The sequence below is a fragment of the Canis lupus genome, chromosome 1 (genome assembly GCF_011100685.1).
Source record: "Canis lupus familiaris isolate Mischka breed German Shepherd chromosome 1, alternate assembly UU_Cfam_GSD_1.0, whole genome shotgun sequence".
Classification (NCBI taxonomy): domain Eukaryota; kingdom Metazoa; phylum Chordata; class Mammalia; order Carnivora; family Canidae; genus Canis; species Canis lupus.
In genome coordinates, this window is record NC_049222.1 from 42,919,452 (window position 1) to 42,946,135 (window position 26,684).

General features: G+C 36.1%; 1 protein-coding gene across 17 annotated transcripts in view; it reads right to left on the reverse strand.

Annotated features, from left to right (window-relative positions):
* SYNE1 (spectrin repeat containing nuclear envelope protein 1) overlaps positions 1-26,684 on the reverse strand; it is a 449,233-nt gene that overhangs the window by 128,996 nt on the left and 293,553 nt on the right. For 10 of the 17 annotated variants that reach the window (XM_038526343.1, XM_038526344.1, XM_038526348.1 and 7 more), the window contains 7 exons: positions 25,214-25,381; positions 24,839-25,000; positions 18,306-18,512; positions 16,307-16,480; positions 13,084-13,275; positions 5,171-5,305; positions 4,037-4,146 (listed from right to left, as the gene is read on the reverse strand). In XM_038526343.1, the coding sequence (XP_038382271.1) occupies positions 4,037-4,146; positions 5,171-5,305; positions 13,084-13,275; positions 16,307-16,480; positions 18,306-18,512; positions 24,839-25,000; positions 25,214-25,381 (1,148 nt within the window). Of the gene's footprint in view, positions 1-4,036; positions 4,147-5,170; positions 5,306-13,083; positions 13,276-16,306; positions 16,481-18,305; positions 18,513-24,838; positions 25,001-25,213; positions 25,382-26,684 lie in introns of those variants that run through there. The other 7 variants (XM_038526347.1, XM_038526346.1, XM_038526342.1 and 4 more) reach the window with 5 other exon arrangements.

The following is a 26,684-nucleotide window of genomic DNA, read 5'->3' on the forward strand; positions in this document are numbered from 1 at the left end:
CAGCATATTAGATTTGTGACTTTGAGTAATTTGTTTCAATTCTCTGAGCCTCTACTATCTTATCCTCAGATAAAGATAACTAGTGTCTATCTTACAGAAGTATAAGAATGTAGAGAAGACATGCACAATGCCTAGAACCCTACCTGGAACATAATAGCCACTTGATAGGTGGGGCCTAACAAAACGAACCTGGGGGACCCAAGTTCCAATAGATCCTAGTTTGTCAGAAGTTTTAAAGACCTAACTAGAGGGGTGCCTGGGTGGGTCAGTCAGTTAAGCATCTGCCTTCAGCTTCTGTCATGATCTAAAGGTCCTGGGATCAAGCCCCGGGGCGGGGGACAGCGGGGGTGGGGGTGGGGGCTGCTTCTCTCGCTCCCCCTGAAGCCCCACTGTTTGTGCATTCTCTCTCTCAAATAAATAAATAAATAAATAAAGCCTTTAAAAAAAGACCTAATTAGAACCATGTCATCTGAAAGACATATTAGATTGTAATTAATATTTTGACAGAACTTTTGCTTAAGTGGAAAAAAAATAACAAGTTCATTGGCCAGATAAAACTATACATTACCCTAACGTCTACTTTTCTCAGAATAAGTATTGAATACAATAGCTTTTTAGGTAAATCTGTTGAAGTAAGCCTTTAAAAATTATCTATAAGGCTGTAATGTGGTGTATTCTACTTTCTGGGATACGACGTAGAGAATCTCTCCAACCTGTGCACTTAAAGACACTCAAGAAGGCTAACTTCAATGATGCTAATATTAGCGAAAAAATAAAAAATTAAAAAAAAAATTAAAAAGTGGCAAGGTAAATGCCCATCAGCAAAAAAAAAAAAAAAAAAAAAAGAGTGAACAAGTTATTTTCACAAGATACCATTAAGCACTTAAAATGATAGAACTAGATCTATATGTATCAACAGGGATTGTTTAAAAGCTGATACTGAGTGAAAAGTGCTAAAATCAAGTTAGTATCTCTAATTTGGCTCGTCATCTTAGTCTCTGGAGTTTTCTGTGTTTTTTTTTTAAATCTTTTTAAATAAAAAAAGTTTTAAAGTTCTTATGAAATTAAATTTTTTATTGTGATGTCATTTGTATTGCTGGACTGTATTTTTAATTCACTTATGTTTACATAACACTTTAGTATAAAACCATGGGATATTAAATATCTCTATTCTTACACTTAATCATTAATGCATATAAAATGCCAGCAGCAAATCAGTCTTAACTTAGAACAAAGCCTTTTATTTCCCATGGAAAAATATTCTTCCCTTTGATATTTATATCAATTAATATCCAATTGAGTTTCCTTATCTTAGAAGGATCCCTCCATCAACCTTCTATACATCATATAGTATTTATTCTTTATATATTAAATTTCTACCCTTGAAGCAAATCATGCCCCTCTCATAGGGGTTTTCTTACATAAACCAATTCATATTTGATAGTCTTAGAAATCAGCTAATAAGGTGAAGTCTGACTACAGGGTTGTTTTTTTTTCCCCTAGCAATGTTATTTTGTTCTTTTTAAAATACATGTATTTTTACTTTTGGATACTAGATATTGCTTACTTTATGTTTGTTTGTTTGGCTTATTTACACAGAGACTTGAAAGGCATGGTTGAACTTTAATCAATAGATTTACAGGTGAATTTTCTAAAGATTTGGACTAAAAATTTAAAAATTTATAAAATTTATAAAGCAGTCTTTAAAGCGAATCTTGTGTAGAAAGGCAGTATTGCACTGTGAATTTCTCTTTAAAATATTTTTGTATTTGAAACAGCAATTTATAATTGTTTGTCTTTCATCTGAGTTGTTTCCAAAGCTAAAGGCCAAGGAAAGAAAAATATCATGGCAAGAAAGTCACAGAAGATTCCTACTGCTGCTTTTTGTGACTATTCATATGATGAGGAGGCAATGTGTGAATGAGTTCTTTGTAAAAATAGCATTTGGCAAAAATATTCAGAAAATTGTGAAAAATGAATAAATGTTTTAGAAGAATCGGAGACAGAATAGAAAATGAAAAGCAAAGGCACGTCTTGACTCAGTCAGCATGCAAGGGATGGCGTTTCTCACGTTGGATTTACACAGACACACATATTTACAGCCTTATCTGTGCTTGTAAGCATGATGGACAATCAGGATTTTTGAAAACTCCTTCATATTTTAACATAATTTTTAGAGTTTTAAGATTATGGAATTCCTGACTAGTGATGTCATAACAGTTTTCATTTGTATTCTTTTTAAATTCATACTTATTAGTTTTATCAATATTTCTGCTGTCTTTTTGTTTCATTTTTCTTTTTGATGACAACCTAATTCCTATATATTTTGTCATGTCTATTTTCTATTTCAATTGAATTGTAGTTCAATTTCTATCATCTTGCATTTTAATTCTTAAACATAGCCATATATACAAACATATAGTCAACACTGATGTTATATGTCACGGACATTTCATAAGTATTGATTAAACTGCAAAAAAAATACAATAAAAGGCTCTGCATCTATCTTTTCCAAAGTTAGCTTTTTTAAAGAGATTTTATTTATTTATATGAGAGAGAGAGAGTAAGTGAGAGTGAGAGAGAGAGAGAGAGAGAGACCACAAGCAGGGGCAGAGGGAGAGGGAGAAGCAGACTCCCCTGCTAAACAGGTGGCCTGACATGGGGCTCGATCCCAGGACCCTGGATCATGACCTGAGCCAAGGGCAGACACTTAACCTACTGATCCACCCAGGTGCCCCAAAAGTTAGTTTTGATCATCTATATTGTATAGTCCGGTTCTTACTCATGCATATACTATACCTACAATTTTATATTACACCTTTACTTAGTATCACATATATATTTTCTGGTATCATATAGTTTTTTGTTAATATTATATATTAATATACATATATATTGTATATATATACAAATATTATATATTAATATACATATATATACATATATATTGTATATATATATACAAAAACCTTTCTTAGGCTTTTTTTTTAATACTAGCAGGCATTTCCCCCTTTTCTATTATTTGGTATTCTAAATGATATTTCAAAAGTCACTTCCATAACATATATCTTCTCCTTTGGCTATTTCCTCCAATAAATGCTCAGAATTGACAATGTTGGAGTCAGTGGAGTTAAAGCTATTTGCTGTATTTTGGTTGCCGAAGGATACTACTAAATCACAATCTTTACAATGCATGAGCACACAGGTTTCACTGAAACTTTTTTTTTTTTTTTTAATGTTTTGGATTTTAAAGTTTTCCTGCATATCCTCTCAGTTGTGCCCACCACTTTCATAACCCCTCTGAAATGGAGGGGGTCAATTATTGCTGTAATCCTAAAGATGAGCAAACTGAAGCTTAAAGTTGAGTTCCTCTTCCATAGTGACAGCTGGAGAAACAGAGTTAAAACCCAGATCTGACTTAAAATGCAAGGATACTTCAACTCATCCTGCCTTTGAAATCAAAATCTCCAACTTGAAAATTCTCCAACTTCCTTCACTTTTATTTGAACACTTTGCTCTGCTGTGTACAAGGCTTTCAGACTCCATTCCAAACCAGGCCTCGAAACTCAATGAGAAACTACAGACAGATATGATCAAGAAAAATCAAGATATTTAGTGGGCACATACATTTATTTTTATTTTTCAGAGTGATGTTAGGGGAAGATAAGCTCTTGCAGGGAAAATGCTTTGCAGTTAGATATAATCACTCAGCTAGAAACACAATGGATCTAATTCTAGAATGCATTTCTTTTTTTATTTTTAGAATGCATTTCTTATTTGATTCTAAAAAATGAACTCATAAGCATCTTCTTTGGACAGATATGCTCAGCATACTGGAAAGAGGGCAAACAAGTTAGCTATCAGCCGTGAGCCATCATAATTACTAGCTATACTCATGCTGTACAAGAAATGTTCAAAATGCAAATAATTTTAATATCTTAAAGTGAAAACATTTTGCAGATGTTTAAAATTTTGAGTGAGATGTTTACATTTCTTCAAATCAGGGCAAGTTGGGAGAAAGTGTTTTGAAACATACCCAGCACCACCAGAGGTCTCTGCAGCTGAGTGCTGGGTGAGAATTTCCTCTCCACGACTGGCCACTGACCGCAGGAGGCTCTTCTGCTCTGCTAATTCCTGTTCCAACTCCTGCTCAAGGAAAAGGAGAAATGAAAACATGTGTTACTTTATGATTATTGCCTACAATCATGGTTTTAGGTCTAGAAAATTCTCAGAGAACTCCTGTAATAAGTTTCTAAGTTCAGATGTTGCATAAAAGGTGTGGTTTAGGTAAATGCACAAACATGTCTCCAAAGTACTCTATACCTTTCTTTAGTTTTTATAAAAGTTATCTCTGAAATCTCTTGGAAAAAAATTAATGGGGGGAAAAATTCTGCTGGGCAATGGTGCCCTCAAGTGGTGTACAACGCACTTTCACTCTTCAAAATCAATACAGCCAGAGCTGAGAGAAATCCTTGAGTTCAGCAGCTCTCTTGAATTCGCAACTTGCTTGATAAACTGGACAAGATTTGGGTTTACTTTTTCAATATTTATGAAAAATTTCTTTTCTGTTTGAGAAAATAAAATATTTTAATATGCCCTATACATAAAGCTAAAGTATCAATGAGAAATCATTCTTATTTATCAGCTCATTTATTTCACTAGGCAATTAATTTTTAATCCTATTTTGTGATGGTATCTACTTAAAAGTGAAAAATAAATTTCATTTTTAATAAGTTTTTTAAAAACACATAACTCAGGCTTTTACCAATTCTCAAAGGCCTTCCTGAGGTTATTATATAAAATAGGCTTGAATTCGGGCAAATCTGAAAATAGAGTAGGTAACCTTCATAAGGCAGATTAAAATTGAGTCATGCTATTTGTAAACCTGAGCACAAGCTTTTCTTAAAGAACAGGCTTTAAAATGACTAATCATTCCAGTGGTCATAAGAAAGTACACTGAAACAGTTAGCCAGGTCTTGTTTCTGTCCAAAGAGAAAATAAAGGGGCACTTTGTATTTAGTACAGAAGTCACTTGTCCATCTAAAACATTTCTCTCAAAAAAAAATAAAAAAATAAAAAAAAATAAAAAAAATAAAAAAAAATAAAACATTTCTCTCAAGGTGTTTGCTTGGCAGGTCTGCAGGCTACAGAGGGGTCAGAAATGCTTTACTTTTTGTTGCTGGAGACTGCTCTGTCTCTGGTGGGTCCACGTGGTCCGCGCTTGGGCCAGCCATTCCTGGACACCAGGGCTCTGGCTGGCAGTCAGGTCCACATGGCTCTCCTCCTTCTCTTGTGCTGTTCCCTGCTTTTAATGAGGCAGAAATCAAGAGTCATACTATCCACAGAAAAACCTTAACCAAATGGAGTAAAGGCAACTTTGGTGTGGTCTGTATAATGATACCAAAGTAGATCCATTTGGATGTGAAACCAGACTTAAAAAAAAAAAATGGTAAGACAAAACCCATCGAATTTATGGTATTTGCAGAAAAGAGAACAATAAATAGATGATTATACTCAAATATTTGAGGGGGAAACTGTCTACTTAGAGGCTAGGCTTTTTTAGCTCACTGATGTGGTCACCAGATATTCCAGAAATTTTTCCATGAGAATATAACTCTAGATCTCACTTCCTCTACTATCACCACCCAGACCAGACCCCACTGTCATCTGTTGCCACTGCTGGCGTGGATAATGTTTGGTTAAGGGAGAAAGACAAGAGTAATTATTAATTACTGAGGCAGGAATTTATCCATCATGCTTGATGATTCTGATGGAATTTGAAAGGCCCTCTAATACTGCATACAGAATGGAATTAGTTCAAATGAGAATCCTTCTACCCATATGTATATATATGTCAAAAAGATAAAGTACACAATCTTAATATAACTCATTCACTAAATGTTTATTAAATAACCATGCATTGTGTGTCTGCCACTATTCTAGGCATCTTCTGCCAAGAAGCCAGGCAAGGGTCCTTCTGGGGAGACAGATAATAAACAAGATAAGTTGAGATAAGAGCCATAAAGAACTTAAAACTAGATAATGGCATAGAGAGTGAAGGGGAAGGTTTCTTAGGCTGGTCAGGGAGAGAGCATCTTGAGAAGAGACAACTGCATTGAGCACTGAACGATGAGAAACCACCTGCCTGGCAAAGACCTAGGTAGAGGGCTTTCCAAGTTGAGGAACAGTTGGAGCAGAGACCATGAGAGAGAGGAATCTGGCATCTCAGAGAGAGCAACAACAAGTGAAGAGGCCAGTGTGGCTGTACCATGGGGGCAGGGAAGGGGGACAGTTTACAAGTAGCTTCCGCAAAGGAGTGGTCCTGCTCCCTTAAGCTCCAGGGCTCCTATATCTCAGTCCTTTGGTTCTTCATTGCTACATCTGACCATGGACTGGGATCCAGCTGCTCTAGGTCATCCAGCTTGATCACCCACAAAGACCCTTCTCTTCCTCTTATTTTCAAAATTTTACCCTAGCTGTTAAGGAAAATAAATGGGGTCAATTTACTCTTCTGTTTTATTCATTAGTCTCATGATTAAATTGCAAAATGTTTGAGATAATGTGGAGATAATGAACTTGTAATGTTGGTATCAGTGCCTGAAGAACAGTGAATGGAAGGAAACCATGAAACCCACAGGTAATATGATACATAATCCTCTCCCAGATTCTGAGCCACCTTAGCTCACAAGTAACTTCCTTTTCTTTAAGATGATCCAGCTTCCCAGAAAGAAACTATGGCTCATATAGAACAATGGGGATGCCAGGGCCTAAAGTATTCCATGTGCATTTCACAGGACCTTCAGAGTGGGTGACTGGAAACACCCCATTCAGTATATTCCCCACTCCTCCAGTAATGCTTCTTACAGATGAGCAGTGATTCTCCTGAAGGTAGGAGGTATGAGGTGAATGGGCACTCTTCAGCACTGAAGCCAGTAATTTTCTGCCTGAAACAGATTCTCTCCCATCTGAGAATGCACTATCTACCCAACATAAACTCTGAAAGACTGTGGCTCTTCTGGTAAGGATGAAACAGCAGGTCAAAGGGGACCTGCGGAGAATGACCCCAGGGAAGTCAGTGTACAAGGCTGAATGCTATCTCTAGGGAAAGCTGCCCCAGCTGATGAAATGGTGGCCCTGGCCATGACCTGATGCCTCTCGTGGGATCCGATCACTTTCCCTCGCTTTGCTCTTCAGTAAAGGTTTGTTTTCAGAGCCCAGCCTAGAGACTCATATGGTAACCTCTCAAGGGCATCACCTCACCCTTCTGCACAGGTTACTACTGTCTGATTAAGAGGTTTTTTGTTTTTTGTGTTTTTTTTTTTTTTTTTTTCCAAATTCCTCACAGCAAATTTGTGCTTGGAAAAAATAACAATTGCAATGTTAGATCTTAAGAATAGCTTAACTAGTTTTACATGCACAGACACATATTCAGAATCTAAGACTTAAAATCTAAGGGGAGTCATATTTCACTAATTGAATCCACAGCTTTAGAGAAACAAAAATTAAGAAGCATCAAAAGCAGATGTTTAGTATGTATTTTCTAATGTGGTTAGGTTCCATTTTTCAGCTAGTAAATTTTTCTTTGACTGATTTAGCCATTTTGAAACATAAGACTTGGACCACAGGAAACAAAAAATGATTAAGGATCCAGTTCAAATTTCATTCCTTTTCCCATGGGGATGAGAAGGCACTGACAGAAGGAATAGAATAATGGTAATTACATTCTAATACGTCTGATAACCATTTTCTCTCCTACCTAAGGAAAGAGGAAGTAAGGCAGCTTTAGTCCCTAGAGTCCCCCAGGGGTGGAGCTACATAAGCTGTTTATTTTGGAAATACTAGAACAGTAACCACGGTTGCCAGGAACATTCTTTGGAAGATTAGTGAGGATTGGAAATGCTAAACATTAAGTAAAACATTTCTTTACAAAGCGTTTCACTATTTATATAGGGCAAACTCTGCTCCTTCAAAGGATGATAATGTGTGAAAATGATTAACCTTTTATGAGGAAAGATACCATGTAATTCAAGAGAGTATTACATGCCCATGTGTCTCTCTGTCACTTCATAAAGAGAAGGAATCTATTAGTGGGAGGGGGACTCAAGGGATTGGTTATTTTTTGATATATATTTTTTGATATATATATATATATTTTTTTTTTGATATAACTATAACTAGTTAAAAAGATGACTGTGATAGATCTGACCATTTTGTAGGCAAGCAGCACTGAGAAATGGTGTGCTTATGGCCATACAAGACAAGACAAGAGGTGGTACACCAGGATGGGGAGACTTCAGGATAGCAGTTGCAAAGTGCTAGTCAAAGAATCTAGTCTGCCCTCTGTTTGGCACACAAATTATTTTAATTTAGAATTTTTAGAATTAAATGACAGGGTTTTAAAATTGGGAGATTTTAAAAATAATCCAAATGTCCCTTCTCTGAAAGATCTAGCAATGCTGCCTATAAAATCTTCTGTAATAGATGGAGCTGAAGATAACTGCTTGACGTGAGACCAGCTTGCCAAGATTCTGACTAGGCCTGCTTCACTCATTTATATGCCTTTACCAGGCCCTGAGGCCTTGGAAAGTGTATCCTTATCCCCTCACCTCCACCCCTCAAACCCCCTTTTATCCTGACATGTGCCACTTGCATATCAGGTTCCCCCTCCCTTCCTACCTGCCTTTAGGGTAATTGCAGCTTTTTAAATTACTATTCCAGATGTGAAACCTTGAAGTCTTTCCTTTGATTTGGTTTTTTTAGAGATAAGGTTCATTCATACAACACCATTAGGAAAAAAAATGCACTATATATTAGATTGATGATACTTTTCTATAAAACCAAGTAAATTAGTATAAACTTTTACAGTTAGAAAATTAACCTCATTTTGTTCAAATTTGATTTTTTAATTACAATTTAAATTTTTTTTATATTCCTTACTCTCTAATTTTATATTTTTAACACTTTTCTTGTTGCTTTGATTCATAAAGTCAGATTACATGTACATTTTGAAGTATGTAAATATAAAGTGAAAAGCTGTATTTTGTCGTTATTTGCATTTATTTAACCAACAGTGAGTTAAAATATCTTTTCATACATTCACTGGCCATTTGTAGGTCTCGTCTCTTCATTTGAATGGTCTCTTTATCTTTTGTTCATATTTCTATCACGTGACCTTTTCATATTGGTTTACAAAAGATTTGTGGAAATTAAGGGAATTAATTCCTTGACATGTGAATTATGCAGTTTCTTCCCTTTTTGTCCACGTCTTTTCATGTGGTTTCTGTGTTTTTGGTGGTAATAGAACTTTTTCATTTTTGTGTTGTAGTTTTTAAAGAAACTAAAATTCTGGGCTTAGGGCATACTGGCATAGATCCTTCCCATCCTAAGATTTTTTTAAAAAATACCCATATATCCAGAACTTTACCGGTTTAAATTTTTACATTTAAATATTTGGTCCATCTATGATGACTTTTTTTTCTGCAAAGAATGGTATAGGAAATCTAGTTTATCATATTTCAAGTGGTTCATCTATTACTTTATTATTATTTTATTCACTGAATTGAAATGCTACATTAACCATTAATCAATCTCCCTTAAATATTGAGGTCTCTTTCTGGAATATGTATTCTGTAAAGTTTTTTGTTGATCCATTTACTGTGCTAATGCCGAACTATTCTAATTCTTGTAATATTGTATTTTAACATATGTTAAGATCAAATTAGCTCCTCATAATTCTTCAGTTTCAGAATATTATGGTTATTTTCACATTTATTTTATTCCAGGGAAACCTGGAATCATTTTGTCACATTTTATATCATTGCATTACATTCCAAATAACTTAAACATATATGCTAGTACAGGAAAAAACTGCCATCTTTAAAATATTATGTTCCTAAGAATAGAGTTTATCTGTCCATTTTTTCACATTCTTTCTACTCATGTTTTAAAATATTATTTGTTGAGATTCCAAATATTTCATATTTTGTTGATATCACAGATAGAAAACTATTATTTCTCTAAGTTGTTTTTTGTTTGTACATGGCAAAGTTATAGATTCTATATTTTTTAAAAAAAGATTTACTTATTTATTTGAGAGAGAGTAAGCAGAGGGAGAGGAAAAATAATCCTCAATCAGACTGCCAGCTCAGTGTGGAGCCTAATGTGCATTCCATCTCAGGATCCTGAAATTATGACTTGAGCCGAAATCAAGCAGTCGGCCACTTAACCGACTGAGCCACCCAGGTGCCCTGGATTCTCCATTTTTAAAATAAGCCAGTCATCTTACTAAATTCTTCCATTGCTTCTAATAGTTTTCTGTTGATCAGGTTTGATCTTCCAGATCACAGAATTATATGATTAGCAGAAAGAACTGAAAATATGTAGTGTAGTCTGAAAAAAATTGTCATTATACTGAGAAAACAAAAGCAAGCAGAATAGTATGTTCATTAAGTTTCCACCACAATATTGGTGCCCTGTCTTCCGCCAGCACCTGCATGGAGATAAGAGGTTTCCTTGGTACTGTACTTCTGAGACCACACCCTGCCCTTTGGTTCTATCTTCTCCCTCCTACACATTTTTTATCAACTTCTTTTTCATCATTCTTTCCTCTACTGAGTTGTTTCCATCTACATGTAGGCATGCCACATTCTTCTGATTTAAAAATTTTTTTTTTTTAAGATTTTATTTATTCATGAGATGCACATGAGAGAGAGTTCATGAGAGGGGGGAGCAGAGACACAGGCAGAGGGAGAAGCAGGCTCCATGCAGGGAGCCCGATGTGGGACTCGATCCCAGGACTCCAGGATCATGCCCTGGGCCAAACAAAGGCAGGCGCTAAAACCTCTGAGCCACCCAGGGATCGCCTTAAAATGTTTTCTAAAGTATATCATTTCTCTGCTACTCTTCATAGGGAAACTCCTGAATCACTTGCTCTCCTCTCCAACCCGTCCCTCCTTATCCTCACTTTCATTTGAATGCCTTCGCCTTCTCTATACAACTGGAACAGTTACTGTTGAGGTCACCAAAGACCTACATGTCATGAGATCCAATGGTCAGCTCCCAATCCTCATCTTGCCCCACTTACCTGCAAGTAGCTTCTAGGAACCAAACTCTCCATCTTCCTCTCACCTCCCTGGCTTCTCCTTGTTACACTCTTCTATAGGCTCCTCCACAACTTCCAAACCCATAACACTGGAGTGTTCTAGCGCCTGATTCCAGGACCTTGGTCTTCATCTCTCCTCAATCCTTTGGGATCCCATCAAGCCTCATACCTTAAGGAGGACCATCTAGAGGCTGATGACTCTAGGTCTCTCCCCTGAACTCCAGCCACTACATGACACTGAATAAACATCACACACTGCACTATCTGAAATTAAACTATTGATCTAACTACTCTTTCTCTCCCCACATCTGTTCCTCAGATAGTTTTCACCTTCACAGTTATCCAGAATCTAGGAAGTTCTCATCACCTCAACCTCTATGCCATGTCTTCAAACTGGTGTCTGAGCTTCTACTCTGGTTCCCTATAGTGGATAAAAGCTGATCTTATCACTCCTCTATTCCCAAACACTCCAGTGGCTTCTCATTTCCCCCAGGGTAAAAACCAAAGTGTATACAATGCCTATAACATCCTTTTACCATGTTCCCTGTTACCTGTGTCTGGCTTCATTTGACGCCACTCTCCCCTTGCTCATTCCATTCTAGCCACAATGGCCTTCTTGAACAGACCTAGGATGATCTCACCTTGGGGCCTCTGTATTTGCTTTCCCCTTTGCATTGAACTCTCTCCTTCATATCTGCATAGTTCACTCCTTCAAATGTGACTTTAGGGGGCTTTCTTGGCCACCCTGTTTAGCACTGCAAATCCAACCAGATTGCCTTTCCCCATCTATCCACTTTATGGTATCTCACCTATAGCTCTTATCATCTCCTAACTTAATATATAATAATGTATTTTAATTTTATTTTTTTTTAATTTTATTTATTGTCTATTTCCTCCAACCATAATCCTTTGACGTCAGGAATATATAGCTATAAATACAGACATCCAAATACAGGTAGTTATTTTCCAGGCTCTTTCACTCAATTGTATAAAATAGCAGCTGACACACAGTTGCTTCTCAATAAATGTTTGCTTAATATTTGTATAGGATAACAATAGCAATATCTAATTTTTACAGATTAAAAAGAACAAAATTAAAATATTGGACAGTATCAGTATGAAAGGTATATGAGGAGAAGTCTGAGTGAAAGTGTTCCAAGGTTCTAATTATACTGCCCTAGAAGGAGATTAAGAAATAAACTTAGAATTTATTAGGTATGAGTGGTAAAGAGCAGATATTAGGGGAGGGGGGAAGCAGTCAACCACTTAAAAATAAAAGTTAAAAAGGATAAAAAAGAAGAGAACAAAAATTTTAAAAGTAAAATAAAAGACATCTACACACATCAGTAATCACAGTAAATTTAAATGGGCTAAGCCTGTCCTTTCAATGTCAGAGATTTTCTGATTAGATAAATGTTTAAAACCAACAAAGTATAGCCAAGAGGTAAATCTAAAACAGAAGGACACAGAAAGGGTGAAATTGAAGGAAAGTTAAAGGATATACTAGGCTAATATTATGCCCCCAAAAGTTCCAGGGATATAAAACAGAAATCACTATTTGGGAATATTAAGGTCACTACATGAGAATAAAATGGTTCAATTCATTTGGAATATATGACAATGTAAGGTATGAGCCCTAAGTCAAAAAGTCTAAGTATATCTGAAAAATAAAATGTAGGAAAATAGAAGAAAAATATTAAAATGCCATTGAATATCTTAATCTATGACCTATGTTGAAATACTTTTTTAAATAGTATATTTGCTAAATATGGGTATTTATTTTCATGATCTTTTCTTTTCCTGTACTGCAGGCTTTGGGTCTATGGGTTCAAACAGTCCTTACAAAACCTATCTGAAAATCAGTGCCAAAGTGTGTGTAAGTATGTACATTCCACAGCTCTTCCTTTACAGATCCTAGGCTGGGAAAAGGCGCCTTGGCGGCCATGTTTTAGGATGGAGCACTGGGTGGCTGGAGCCCTCACCTGGATGTTGAGCTGTTTGTCGTGCAGGGCTCTCTGCAGCTCCAGGAGGCTCCCCTTGAGCACTCTCAGCTTTATGGCAAGCTGCTCAGCCTCCTCCTTGGTGTGAGCCTTGCCTTCCAGCAGCAGGTTGTCATTGTGGACTGAGAGTTCTGATAAGGCCACCACCTTCTGCTCTATTTCCAACAGCATGTTCTGGAAAACCAAAACGAGGATGAAATTCATACACCCTGCCAGTCTCTGCACATAAAGATAATTTCTCACAGCGAAACACAATACTTCTAGTCTTTCACCAAAAGAGTATGCGTTCATGTTTTTTTCCTACTTTTCTGACAGACCTGAAGAGTAGTTACAGATTTTCAGATTCTTTGAGCTTCCTAATTTTTCTTGTCTTTAAGATTAGATGTTATATAATGGAAAACATCTTAAAAGCATACAAAAGCATATTTCATATAGCCAAGGGATAAGGAGAAAAGACCACACCTTTGCTTTATCCCATTATTCCAACTGTTTTACCATTTTAGTGTTAGATTGTGATGCTTATGACAAATAGTAGTAAAGATATCATATAATCAACCGTTATTCTCTCTTTCAAGACACTGCTTCTTTTTTTTTTTTTTTTCAGGTTGTTGCTCTTATTTCTTGATTTTAATTTTTTTTGTTTTTATATAATGCAGTTTTAACCTTACATTTCTAAAAGTTTTCCTAAGAATTTTATTTTCATTTTCTGAGACAACTTTCTAAGGCTGCTTTTCTTCTCAAATACAAGCTAGATTTTGAGAAGGAGCAAACTAGTCTCCCTTCTTCCAAAGTGAAGTTTAAAACAAAAACTAAAAAAGAACAAGATAAAAACATCAAAGGTAAACAAATAACAATCATTTTATTTTCTGCAGAAATCCTTCTGTTTTTATATTCCTTAACTCTGAACTTTTAAAAAATGCACTCTCTAATTTCAATCAAGATATTTACTAATGAGAAAAGTATTTTAAATCAGAAAAACTACCATCAACTTTTAAGAATATATGTTTAAACTACAAAACTAGAACTAAATGAAAGCATGAAATATTTAATTAAATGGGGCTTAACGGATGATTCCCTGAAGATTCTATTTGAGAAACTAATATAGTTATACCAAGACTTTACCACTAGGCACAGTTGGCACAGCGCTAAGGGCTCATAATACTTTTAGAGGCCCAATAAAAATCTTAATTTTAATTTCTTCTAAAATCGGAAGAAACAAATGAATATAACAATGAATATGTAATAATGAATCCACTCTAGATCATATTAGTCTTTGGACCAAAGTAGTTATACTAAAAATACAATTTTTAATATTTTTATAGAGGAAGAAGCCCACAGAAGCAAAGTGCCCAGAGCCCCAAAAGTCATAATAGGACCCTCATAACAGCCACAGTTCTAATTACACAACTGGCTTAAATACTACACTTGAATTGACTGAGGAACTGCTGTGTATTTGTGTGATTCCATATGGTTCTAGTTTCTAAAAATGTTATCAAAATACCATTTCAATGCTTCATAAAAATCCTAAAATATATTATCTGAATTGTGAAATTTATGCATAGCCATAAAAATAGAGACATCCAAAAGGGAGAGGTAGGAGTAATGGTAAAATATAATTTTAGAATGCTAGTTAGTACATGTGCTAATTTTAAGCACTTAGAAGGGAATGCAAAAAATAGATGTTTCTTTCCAGTAAGGAAACTTTAGAAAAGATGATATAAATAATTTAAAAAACATTCACACGTGGTTCTTTATTCTCTACCATCCAGGCAGAGAATAACAATACTTTGAATACACATAAATAAATTGCCTAGAGCATTTAAAAATCCCAGTTATAATGATCAATATTACAATAAATCTAAAATCTAATAAAAGGAATGATCAAAATAGCATACTACATATTAAGAAGAAAACATTCATTCATTAATGGTTTTCTCATATTTCCTGATTCCAAATAAGAGACATATGGAGTCACACATGCTGATATTTTAACCCTGTAGATTAGGAAGTCTTACTAGATAGTTGCTAGTTAAATGAAAGAGCTTTTAGACATACTTCAGCCATGTGTGAAGTCTATTATTTTTTTTTTAATTTTATTTTATTTTTATTATTTTATTTATGATAGGCACACAGTGAGAGAGAGAGGCAGAGACATAGGCAGAGGGAGAAGCAGGCTCCATGCACCGGGAGCCCGACGTGGGATCCGGGTCTCCAGGATCGCACCCTGGGCCAAAGGCAGGTGCTAAACCGCTGCGCCACCCAGGGTTCCCCGTGAAGTCTATTATTTTGATAATCATTGAAATTCAGTGATTGGTACATTGGAGTTCATTACCTAGTCTCTATACTTACACATGTGTTTGAAATTTTCCATAATGAAGAGATAAAAAAATGCTACAATAAAAACCTTAATGTCATTTTACATTAATTCCTAAAGACCTTGGGACACCTGGGTGCCTCAGTGGTTGAGCATCTTCCTTTGAACCTCAGGTCATGATCCTGAGTTCCTGGGATTGAGTCCCTGAGTCCTGGGATTGAGTTCCTGGCACCCAGAGGGAGCCTCTTCTCCCTCTCCCTATATGTCTGCCTCTCTCTGTGTCTCTCATGAATCAATAAATAAATCCTTTAAAAAAAAATTCCTAAAGACCCCACATTAGAGGAAGGAAATTCTCTGTTCCAAAAGACAACCTTCCTATGTTCAGTCTATCTGCCTGTAACTGAGTTTTTCCAAGTTGTCCAAATAATATATCCAAATTAGAACCAATATTGCAACAGAGCACTTAAGGGCACCTCCTTTTGTGTTTATCCACAGTCTGATTTACTGATATTAATTCTTTTCATTGGGTTTGTAGTCCTTAGTAGCCACTAAATATAGATACCATAAGTGTTTTAGTATTTACAGTCTTTAAAAAAAAATGTCCTTTAGGAAGCTAAAGATTTTCTAAAGAGTAGACACCGCTGGTAAAATTTTTCAAAAGACTAATAAGTCCAATTCTGAATTTCACTTAATCTTTTATAAGATATTATTTTTCTACATATATACAAATATATAAATATATACAATATATATTTATACAATAAATATATACAATATACTGATTGAGAAAAATCATATATCCATATCAAGTCTTTTTACTGTTATAATTTCTGTAGTTAAACACAGTATACTCTGTGATATTGGAATATTCCTTCAAGACCATTTTTGTACCTGGCAGTCCACTAGCTGGGCTTCCATGTCCATAGGCTCCTTCGCTGTACCCAGTGCTGTGTCCAAAGTGGCTTTAGTGCTCAAGAGCCAGTGGTCCAGCTCATCGGCTTCACAGCGATACCTCTGCAGGGCCTGTTCCTGTCTCTGTTCCTCAAGCTGATCATTTAACTTCTCCTGATGAATAAAGTAGAATGTAACATACATCACCATGAAGTAAAATCATTAAGATGCAACACAATACAGAACACCAGGTTCTTAGTCCTGGTTGTGCATCAGAATCACCTGTGAAAGTTAAAAAAAATAATAATAATAATATGGGACACCTGGGTGGCTCAGCGGTTGAGCATCTGCCCTTGGCTCAGGGCGTGATCCCAGAGTCCTGGGATCAAGTCCAACATCGGGCTTCCTGCATGGAGCCTGTTTTTCCCTCTCCCTATGTCTCTGCCTCTCTCTCTCTCTGTCTCTCGTGAATAAATAAATAAATCTTTAAAATAATAATAATAATAATAATAATAATAATAATAATAATAAAACGTGCTTAGGCCACATCCTAGAGCACTAAATGAGAATTTCTGGAAGTGAGTCTCAAGTTTAGTATTTTTTAAAAGCTTCTCTGATGATACTAACATGAACCCAGAGTTTAAGCTTCTTACATAATATACCTATGGGGCTTGGCAGGTAATGTAAATAATGGAAATTGACCAACAATTAGAATGAAACAATGGCATAAGAGAGTAAATGGCAATAGGTACTTTACCTTAGTGTCTGGGAAAGTATAAGGAGTGGTGGGCAAGCCCATTCAGAGCACCACAATGTGATTTCAGGCAAGTGATTCCCTACAGGAACAGATGGCTCAGTGGTACTAGTTTCTTAAGTAAAGGAGGAAATTCAAATTTTTTGGATATGTCTCTGGGTTTTCTCAATGATAGCAAATAATTCATATTAAAAAAAAGCCTCCAAGCCAATCACTTCATTTGAAAACTCCACAAGGATTTCAAAGTATGATTAGGGACAATATTAATGAATTAAAAAATTAATTTTTAATACAAGTACTGGGAATACCTTATTTTAAAAATTATTTCATTAATAATTTATTATATTGTTATTTTTAAATTTCAGTTTTTATTAAATAGTTGAAAATAGAGATTAAATAAAGCTAACACATTGATTTTAAGTGTCTCCCATACAAAAAATAAATGAATATATGATTTGATTAATCTTATAATAGGTAAAACTGGAAAGAGCCTACACACCCAACAATAGGTCTGTGTTCAACTGAATTACAGCATAACCAGCAGCTAAATAATGTTAAGTTCATATAATAATAAATTGAGAACATAATTGAGAACTGATTATGTGCCAGAGAAGCCGCTTGACCCTGAGATACCAGGAGACAGATACTCTAAAGGTCCTTAAGCAGTCTCTAGTCTAATCAAATTTATAGGAGTATCAATATGAACATCACATATGTTTAGGGCCAGGAATGATAAGAGAACAAGAAAAAGCAAAATAACTTATTTTGCATGTTATTGTTACCAAAATTTATCTATTAAATAATGTTAAAGTTAAGTAACATGAGAACCAGAATTGCAAAACTATTTTCATGAACTAATGTGCTTAAACTGGCTAAGGGTGACTAAGGATTTATTCTTCAGAGTATTAATAATACTAGTCATAAAATGCTCTTATTTAAACAGAGCAAACTATTATGCAAATCTTTACAATTATTCTTCACAAGGCTCACGTCTACCAAGTTTTGCTTTCCACATTCTCAATTTTTCATGCTGAAATGAGTCAGAAAGTAGTGAAAAGACACATTCAAGGCTACACACTGACTCAGTGCTCTATTCATGAGACCCTCCTTGAGACACACACAATACCAGCTTCTTCTGAGAGGGAAACCATAAAAATGTAGATCACGTAAATGACTCTCATGCTTGTCAACACAAGTTGAAGAGTTAATTTGGATGTGAGGGGAACCTGCGGAGTGGCTTGTTACCTCCAAAAGCTGTCGCTTCCCTGATGCCTTCATCTTGATGGTGGACATCCGCTCAGCTAAGACAGTGAGTGTGGACTGCAAGGCTAGCTGTTCAGCGGGGTCGGACTCGGGAGACTCGGACACCAGCTCCTCTGCCAGAGACGACTGGAGCTCACTGATCTCATCTTGAAGCATGAGAATCTCATCCATCAGTGCCTGTGAAGAAGACTGTGGAATCACACTCCTGTATGTAGTTTTTTTGGACTGAGGAATCGTGTCCCTAGCTGAGTCTCACATCGATTGAGATTAGGTTAGATACTTCACATGCAGGTCATTTAGTCAGCAAACAGAAGTCCCACTAACCTAAGTTCCAAAATGAAAGGGCATTCCTGACTTCAAAATCATTTGTGTTCCTAACATAAATGGATTTGAACAAGTTAATGAATCCTTCTGGCTTTCAATTAGGCTCACCTGCAGTCCAAGAGTGGGGACATGCTCAGTCTCAGTCCGACTCTACGATTCTATGTTGAAAACAACTCACTACTTTCTTCCTCAATGAGATTTTTTTCCATTTCAAATTTCCCCAAGTCTTCCACAATACCACACTTTAACCCAAAGCTCACATTATATAAGACCAGGGAGATCTCTCACCTGTTTCTTTGTTGTCACATCTCATTTGTCTCCTGTCCATTCCTGAAGCTTCAAATGCTTTCTAACGCTGAATGCTCACAGGGGTGTATCCCTTACTCAGACATCTCTTCTAAATTTTAGGCTTTATATTCCAAGTATACATTTCCCTGGGTACCTCCAGAGTATTACATACAAAGCCTGCTTCCTCCTCTGTCTTCCTCATCTCAGTGAAATGTAGCACTCTCTCATTGTTCAAGCTCAGGACCTAGGAGTCCTCATCACACCTCCTCTCCTTCACCTGCCATATCCAATCCAACACCAATTCCTCCATGACGCATCCTATACGTCTCCTCTGCCCATCCCAATTCAGCCGGCTCTCTGAATTGCTCTGTCTACTGGTGGCTTTCCTGCTTTACAGGCTTACCTAGTCTCCCCAGTCCACTCTGCACAAAGCAATTCGAGTAAGCTTTTAAAAAGGTAATCAGAGCCTCTCACTCCCCTGCTTTAAAATATTTAGTGGCTTATCGTCTGTAAAATAAGAGCCAGACTCCTTACCCTACTGGTATGTCTCATCACTTCCCACCCTTGTACTATCCATACTCCCTTCTTGCTTGCTACATTTCTGCCTTCTGTACTTAGTCTACGACCTCCAGCTCTTTCAGGCAAATAGCACACTAACTTCTTTATTTGCATCCATCACAATTATAGACATGTTTTTTTATTTCCCCCCCTTTTTTTTGTATGTTATGACTTACTCTTTAACTTGAATCTTGACAGGAGAAATTCTTATTTAGAATTTGAATGGTATGTTAAAAAAAAAAAAAACAGGTCCTACCACATGAGGGGCCACCAGCACTTCAAATAAAGAAATACTGGCTTCATATTTATTAATATTTCATGGTTTCTAATGTATCCATATTTGCATAGTTCATAGCTCTGCCACAGGATTGTAGGCTTCAGGCTAAGCCCAGTGCCTCCTAGAATGGGCTCTCAACAAATATGAGAAACCAACAAAAAAAACCCCTCTATTCTCCTAATATCAAGTGTCATCATACTCAACCGATTTTAAAAATATTTATAGTGAAGTTATTCTATACATCTATATATCATGTAAACATCTATACATTATTTATATTATTATATATAAAAGTACACATATTCTAAATATATATAGTTTCATATATTTACACAAACTGCATATACCTATGTCCTTCCACTCAGATCTAGAAACAGAACATTCCTAGGGCTCTATAAGCCCTTTTGACCTCCTCCCTGTTACAACTTCCCTTCTTCCCAAAGATCATCACAGTGTTACCTTTGAATATCATAGATTACTTTTGCCTGTTTGAAATCATGCCTGAGGTACTGTTCTATGTCTAGCTTTCTTCACTCCCTGCCATGATTGTGAAAGTTGCTTATGTTGCATTTGTAAAAGAGCTGGTCATTTTCATTGCTATATGGTACTCCAGTATCACCTGGTTTGTGGATCTTTTCCAGTTAAGTCTTTCTAGTAGGTCATAGTAGTAGTTCATTGTAGTTTTAATTTGCATTTCCCTGATGACTAATGAAAATGAGCACTTTTTCCTATGCTTGTTGGTCAGAAGACGAAGGAGACTTCCAGCAAGGAACCTGAAACAGGGCTCCATCCCAGAACCCTGAAATCATGACCTGAGCCAAAGGCAGCTGCTTAACCAGCTAAGCCACCCAGGTACCCCTTGCAAAATATTTTAGAATTAGTTTGCCAGTCTCTACCAAAGAACTTGCTGGAGGATTTTAATGAAATTGTAATGAATTTAAAGACTGAACTTGTTTGTTATACATTCAAAATGTTTTTTTCTCCAGTAAATTATTTTCCATTACTTCATAACCATTTTTTGGTTATTGCCAAATATATAAAATTCATAATATTTGGTTTTTTTTAAAGGATTCTCCATAACTAGACTAACCCTATTATGTCTTTTTTTTTTCCTTTGGCACTGATCCTCTGTATAAGCAAGGAGAACCCCCCACTATCTTCTACCATGTTCATTTGCATTACCTCCTCCAGGCTTTCTTCACACGTGTTTATATTTACAGTGCCTTCTGCCCACTTCTGTTGCCACTACAAATTTTTTAATCTGTGCTTCTGAAAAGACCTGATAGAGTTTCCTTTATCTATTTCCCATCATTGTAACCTACAATCCCATTGCTGTTTTTGCACAACATGTTGGTAATTCACTCCACCCCTAAAGCACATTTTTAAACCATATATTAAGGAGAAAGTTTGTTTTTTTCAGCTGTGCATGTAGTTGGTGCTCAATACATCTAGTTGACTTAATTCTAACTCACAATAGATAAAATCGGTATCTGAATCATGAAGCAACCAGGAAGAAAAAAAAGCCACCTCCTTTAACCTCAGTGGATTTGACCAATCCAGTGTACAGTGAAATCACCAGCTTCTGTTGTAGGCTCACAACATTCTAAAACAGCTCTCTGAATGTTCTGCAGTAAGGAATAAAAGGGTTTAGGCATCTTAGAACTGTTGGTTTTCATCCTCTTAGGGTAAAGCCTCCCTATTCATATGCTTCAGTTTACTCTCAAGGGAGAGTGGATGTTTTTGGAAGGTAGCTATAGTTTTAAACTTCAAGATCCATCAGCTAAGCTTACTGGACATGGGGTTTTCTTCTGAGGTAAAATGTTCTGAAATCAGATAGAGAGAGGGTGATTGTATGACATTGTGAAAGCATTAAGTGCCACTGGTTGTACACTTTAAAGGAGTTAATTTTATGTGATTTGAGTATCACTTCAATTTAAACAAAAAGATCCAGCAGTCAAATATGTCTTTACTCCCTTAACTCTGTCTCAGCTGGTAGCCAGCTGTTGCCTTACAATATCTGACTTAAAACTAAAATAAAGAGAAGAAACACACATCTTTGGGTTTCTGACTTGTGTTTACAATGAGGGTATGTGCATGACACTTCTGTGGTTTAGAGAAATACCTTGGGCTTCTCTAAAATGACTCACTCTAGGGAGAACATAAAGTTAACGTCTGATTCAACACCAAAGGTAAACATGAATTTCATTGTGATTTTCAGAATTATCAACATCCACATAGCTCGTTTCAAACTTTTGAGTTGTCATATATATTGAAGAAGAAACAATAACAAAATTACCTCAGTGCTCTGCTTACTATCTATCCATCACTGAGCTTAATGTGCCAAAGACAACACATACCCATAAAGCATTAACTGCCTATGACTATGAAGGTCTCTATGACAGAGGGCTTATCACTTAGAACAGCCACAAGTGAGCTTATGAACTGTATTAATGTCTTAAAATTAGATCTACCATACAATTTAGAGAAGATAACAGGAAAGACCCAGCACTCCACCCAAATTCAGTAGATTTAGACAAACGTTTAGAGGATAAATATAGGAATTAGGTTAGCTTTTTAAAGAAACATTAGTACTTCCAAGAAATACAATTTAAGTGTTTCTACTAATTTTTAGAAAATATAAAAAAGTATACTGGGCTTCCTCATCCACATTTAGCTGGAACTTAGAAATAGTAATTCTACAACACTTCTTGGAAGTTTTAAAATACCATTCCAAAAGCTAAGAACCAATTTAGACTTTGTGATACCATTAGCTTTTCACGTGGGCAGCTCTGTCCCAGAATTTGTAGAACATAGGTACAGATGGCAAAAGTAGGTCAGATGGAAAATTTTAGATTTGCAATTATATGAAAAATAATACATTATATATTTTTTGCCTCTCATCATAACATTAATATAATTGTTAAATTCAAATGATGGGTAATCATCATGGAATTAGCTACATCTCACTGCTAGAATTGTTTGCATTACCATTCTCAATTTAGAAATACACAGAAAGTCAAGGGGTTGGCCTTAAGTATTAAAAAAGTCACAGATTCATTTCTAGCACTTAATACTTAGCATCAATATACAATTTTGAGTTTTCTCCATTAAAACCCTTGAACAAAATAATAATTTTGCTCTGCATTGCTTATGCATGTTTTCACACCAATGCCAGAGAGGCAGGGGGTGGTAGCAGTGATTGGCAGCTAATTTGCATTTTCAGTTAGGAACTCTGGAGTGTCCGGACAGACTACCAGGATCCTCTTTTATGCAGTTTCTAAATCCTGGGGGATCTAGTGAAGGGTCTTTGCAAGCTGTTGTCACACACCTGGGACACTAGAATGATGAGCTTTGAACAAAGGCAGAGATGACTCAAAAGTAGAAAGTGTCTAAGTATTTAAACCCTTCCTCTGGAGCATGTGCTCCTGATAATATGAGTGTGTGACACTCAAATTCATTCTAATGCAGCCTTTGGACAACTTATGCCAAATTCCTTTTGAATGTTTAAAGGAAAGCTGTAATCAAATGGAGGTAAGTTGTCCTCCCCCTTTAGGCACACTGAAGCAAGGGGCTGGAGGGCAGAGGGGCAAACAGAATTCCAGGAAGCACACTGGCACTCCACAGACAACACTTCAGATGACAAAGAGGTGATGGCAGTTGACCATCTGAAAACTGGAGTAGCACATAAAGAGGACTGTGGCACTTGGAAGGAAACTGCACTGTAGTAGTCATCAAGGTCCCTGACTGTCCTCATGTTTGGTTTGGTCCAGGTAAACAAAGACTGACTTTCATTTTATATTTTTACAGCACCCTTCCCAGCCAGACTATGAATGACTTTGGGATAGCAGAAAGCCCCATAGAAGGCAGTGTTACCAAAATAAGGCCTAAAAATGGGTGCTATACACATTGGTCCCTTGTAACTTAAGAAGTTACAAGAGCGTCAAAAACCTGAAACCCCTAATTCTCAATATGTTGTCTCTAGATGAAATGTTCTTGTTTTGGGGTTATACTGTAAAGTCCTATATTGTAAAAGAATGGAATTATCAATAGACCATACAAATGGACAACCAATGTATTCCAAGGTTATCCTGGGTTCCAAAAAAAAAAAACAAAGTACAGAGTTTCACTCTTAAAGCTAATAAATTACTCAGTATTTGACAGACAAACATCTCATATCCTGCTTTTATAGCACTTAATTTGCATCTAAAAATACTTTCTTTTCCTCTGCCTTTTATAGGGTTATCCCATGCTCCTTCATTCTGCTCAGGATCAAGTAGTATTTCAGTGTCAGTGAAATATGAGTCTCACTGCATATTTAGGTGAATACCTCAATACCTCTAGCTCCTAATTATACCTGATTGTATATTAATAGTACACTTGATCATACTGCTAAAGCATTGACTAGATCTTAATATATGCACTTTCTCAGCATGCATCTTAAATTGATGCATTCTTAACACCTTTCCAAGTTAGGTTAATGTAATCATCCCTATTTCTCGTGTAAAGTTAAGCTTTCCCTCGTTTATATAACTTTTTAAAAATAGATTCAAGTCAGGGACAACTGTAAGATTATAACTTTGAATCCTTACTCTTCAACTGCCTTTGTGTCCACTTAAGTCTGAGAATTATTCTCTAATGATAATGGGAAGCTGCTAAACACATGCTGGCTAAATTTCTTAAAACAACAGTCACCACAGAAGGAGGATGTGGGGTACATTTTATTCCTACAACAGTTCACAACAACAATAGAATGATGTGGCAACTATTAGGAAATGTACTTTATGTGATAAACATAAAGAAGCAAAGCCAAGGTATGCAGCTTTCTTTAATTAAGTTCAAGGTCTGAATTTCTATCTCTCCCCTCTTAGATCCCTCCCTGAAGCAGTGGTGGGAACAACCACCATTTGGAATATTGTTTACTCTGTAAGAAATGATATAATAATAATTTAAAAAAAAAAAGGTCAGTCTGCTCTCCCAAAAACATGCTTGGCCACTTGGCTGGCTGATTAGTCACAAGAGTGTGCACCTACTTAATCATGCAGGAAACTGAAGTCATAGCTATTTTTACCTGATGTTCAGCCATCTGGCTTTCTGGACTCCTGCCGTGCTCCAGACTCTCACTGAGTTTCATCTCAATGGCCTCCATCTTTGTGGAGATGGACTGTAGGGAGTCCTGGTACTTCTGCTGGCGTTCCAAAGCTTCATAGAGAGTGCGCTGCTTTTCACTTATCTAGAGAAGAAAAGGATATTACCAAATGTTTCCTAGTCCCTTATCTTGTAGATTATGACATTTCTTTCCTCATGTGACATTCTTACCTCTGTGGCCCAACAGAGGGTATTCAACTGTGGACAGTGTGTAAACTCTCTGCATGTGTTTCATAAGACAATTGCTAAGGTAATCTGTGGCTGGTCCACTAAACAATTCCATGTTTCAGAGACTTACCACATTCTTTAAGGTTTCCCAAGAACGCTGCAAATCGTCCAGTTTAGCAGTAGCAGATGGCTCCAGTCCTGGTTCGTAGAACTCCTGAGATGGCAACGTGCTGGGGTGGATCCTTGCGGCATCAGTCTGTAACCTCTCAGCAGATAGTGCTTGGTAATAAGCAATGTCCTGTGGGTACAAAGCCCAGTGTTGGACTCAGGAGGAAAACAGAGTCTAAGTGAACATGCTCTGGGTACTATCTGTCATGTGGAGTAAAGGTTTAGGACTCACCTCTGTCCCAGGGGGCTATAAACTATAGAAGTTAGTATAATTCTTTGAATTTTGGCTTCTATTAAAAAATGAACAGATTTACCAACATTTCAAGTTGTCAAAAGTCATTCTTAGTTTGTATTTGGTAAAATATACAAAGGATTTGAGTGGTACACATGTTTAAAGCTTGATTAACCAGCAGGGCCAAAAAAAAAAAAAAAAAAGAGAGAATCTACTTAATTTCCTAAAATGTTTTTTAATGAATTGATTATAGTTCTGCATAATTTTAAAATGTACTTTATTTAAATAAAATTAAATCTATGTCATTTTTAAGATATAGCCAGATTTTCAGTATTTGTGAGTTCATTATTCACAGAAATTAATTAAAATATTTTAATATTAAATGAAATAAAATGTAATACCTTGAAAATTAAAACTACTCTAAGAAACAATAAAAGGGATTCCTTCCAATCAGTTCCTGGAAGTACACTAGAAATAATCAAAGTGAATGATGAAAAACAAAACTTTTGAATTTTTTATTAGTTTGTTGGGTTATAAGTAACATTACATATCTTTTAGTATTCATAATAGAATCTACTATATCAAGACATAATTCATGTGTTTTCAATTGTTTCTATACTTATTTATACATATAAATAGAAATTGAACTGGTGAGTAATGTTTATATTCTAGGAATTTCTATTATCAAGTTCATTGCTTTTGCAATTATACTGTTGAAGACTATTATGTATATGAATATAAAACACCTTATTGATAATAATATATTGATAAAAAGTCTTGAAGAAGGTACCAGCCACTGGGGAAATCAAAGTAATAACAAGAAAGGGCTGGTGTTTGGCAGTCTGTACAAGAACAGATGCAGGATTGTGTACTAGGAGGAGTTCACTCAGGAGTCTGACACCTGAGGAGTCAGGACAAATGAGATTCCAGGGGAAATTCTCCTCCTAAGTAGCTATACTCACATCTCACGTATCAGCTCTCTCATCTGTACAAAACTGGAGAGTTCTGAGGATTAAATAAAGTCGTATTTGAGTGGCCATGAGGCCTTCTACCTGTTTTGTTGTTGAAACTTCTGGATAAGTCCTCAGCCTTAACTTATGACACTGGCTCCTCTTCATTTGTCATCCTGTCACCATCTTGAGTAGATTTCCTTGCTATTCTCAAGTCTTTGCCCCACTAGTTCACCCCATTCATCCTGCCC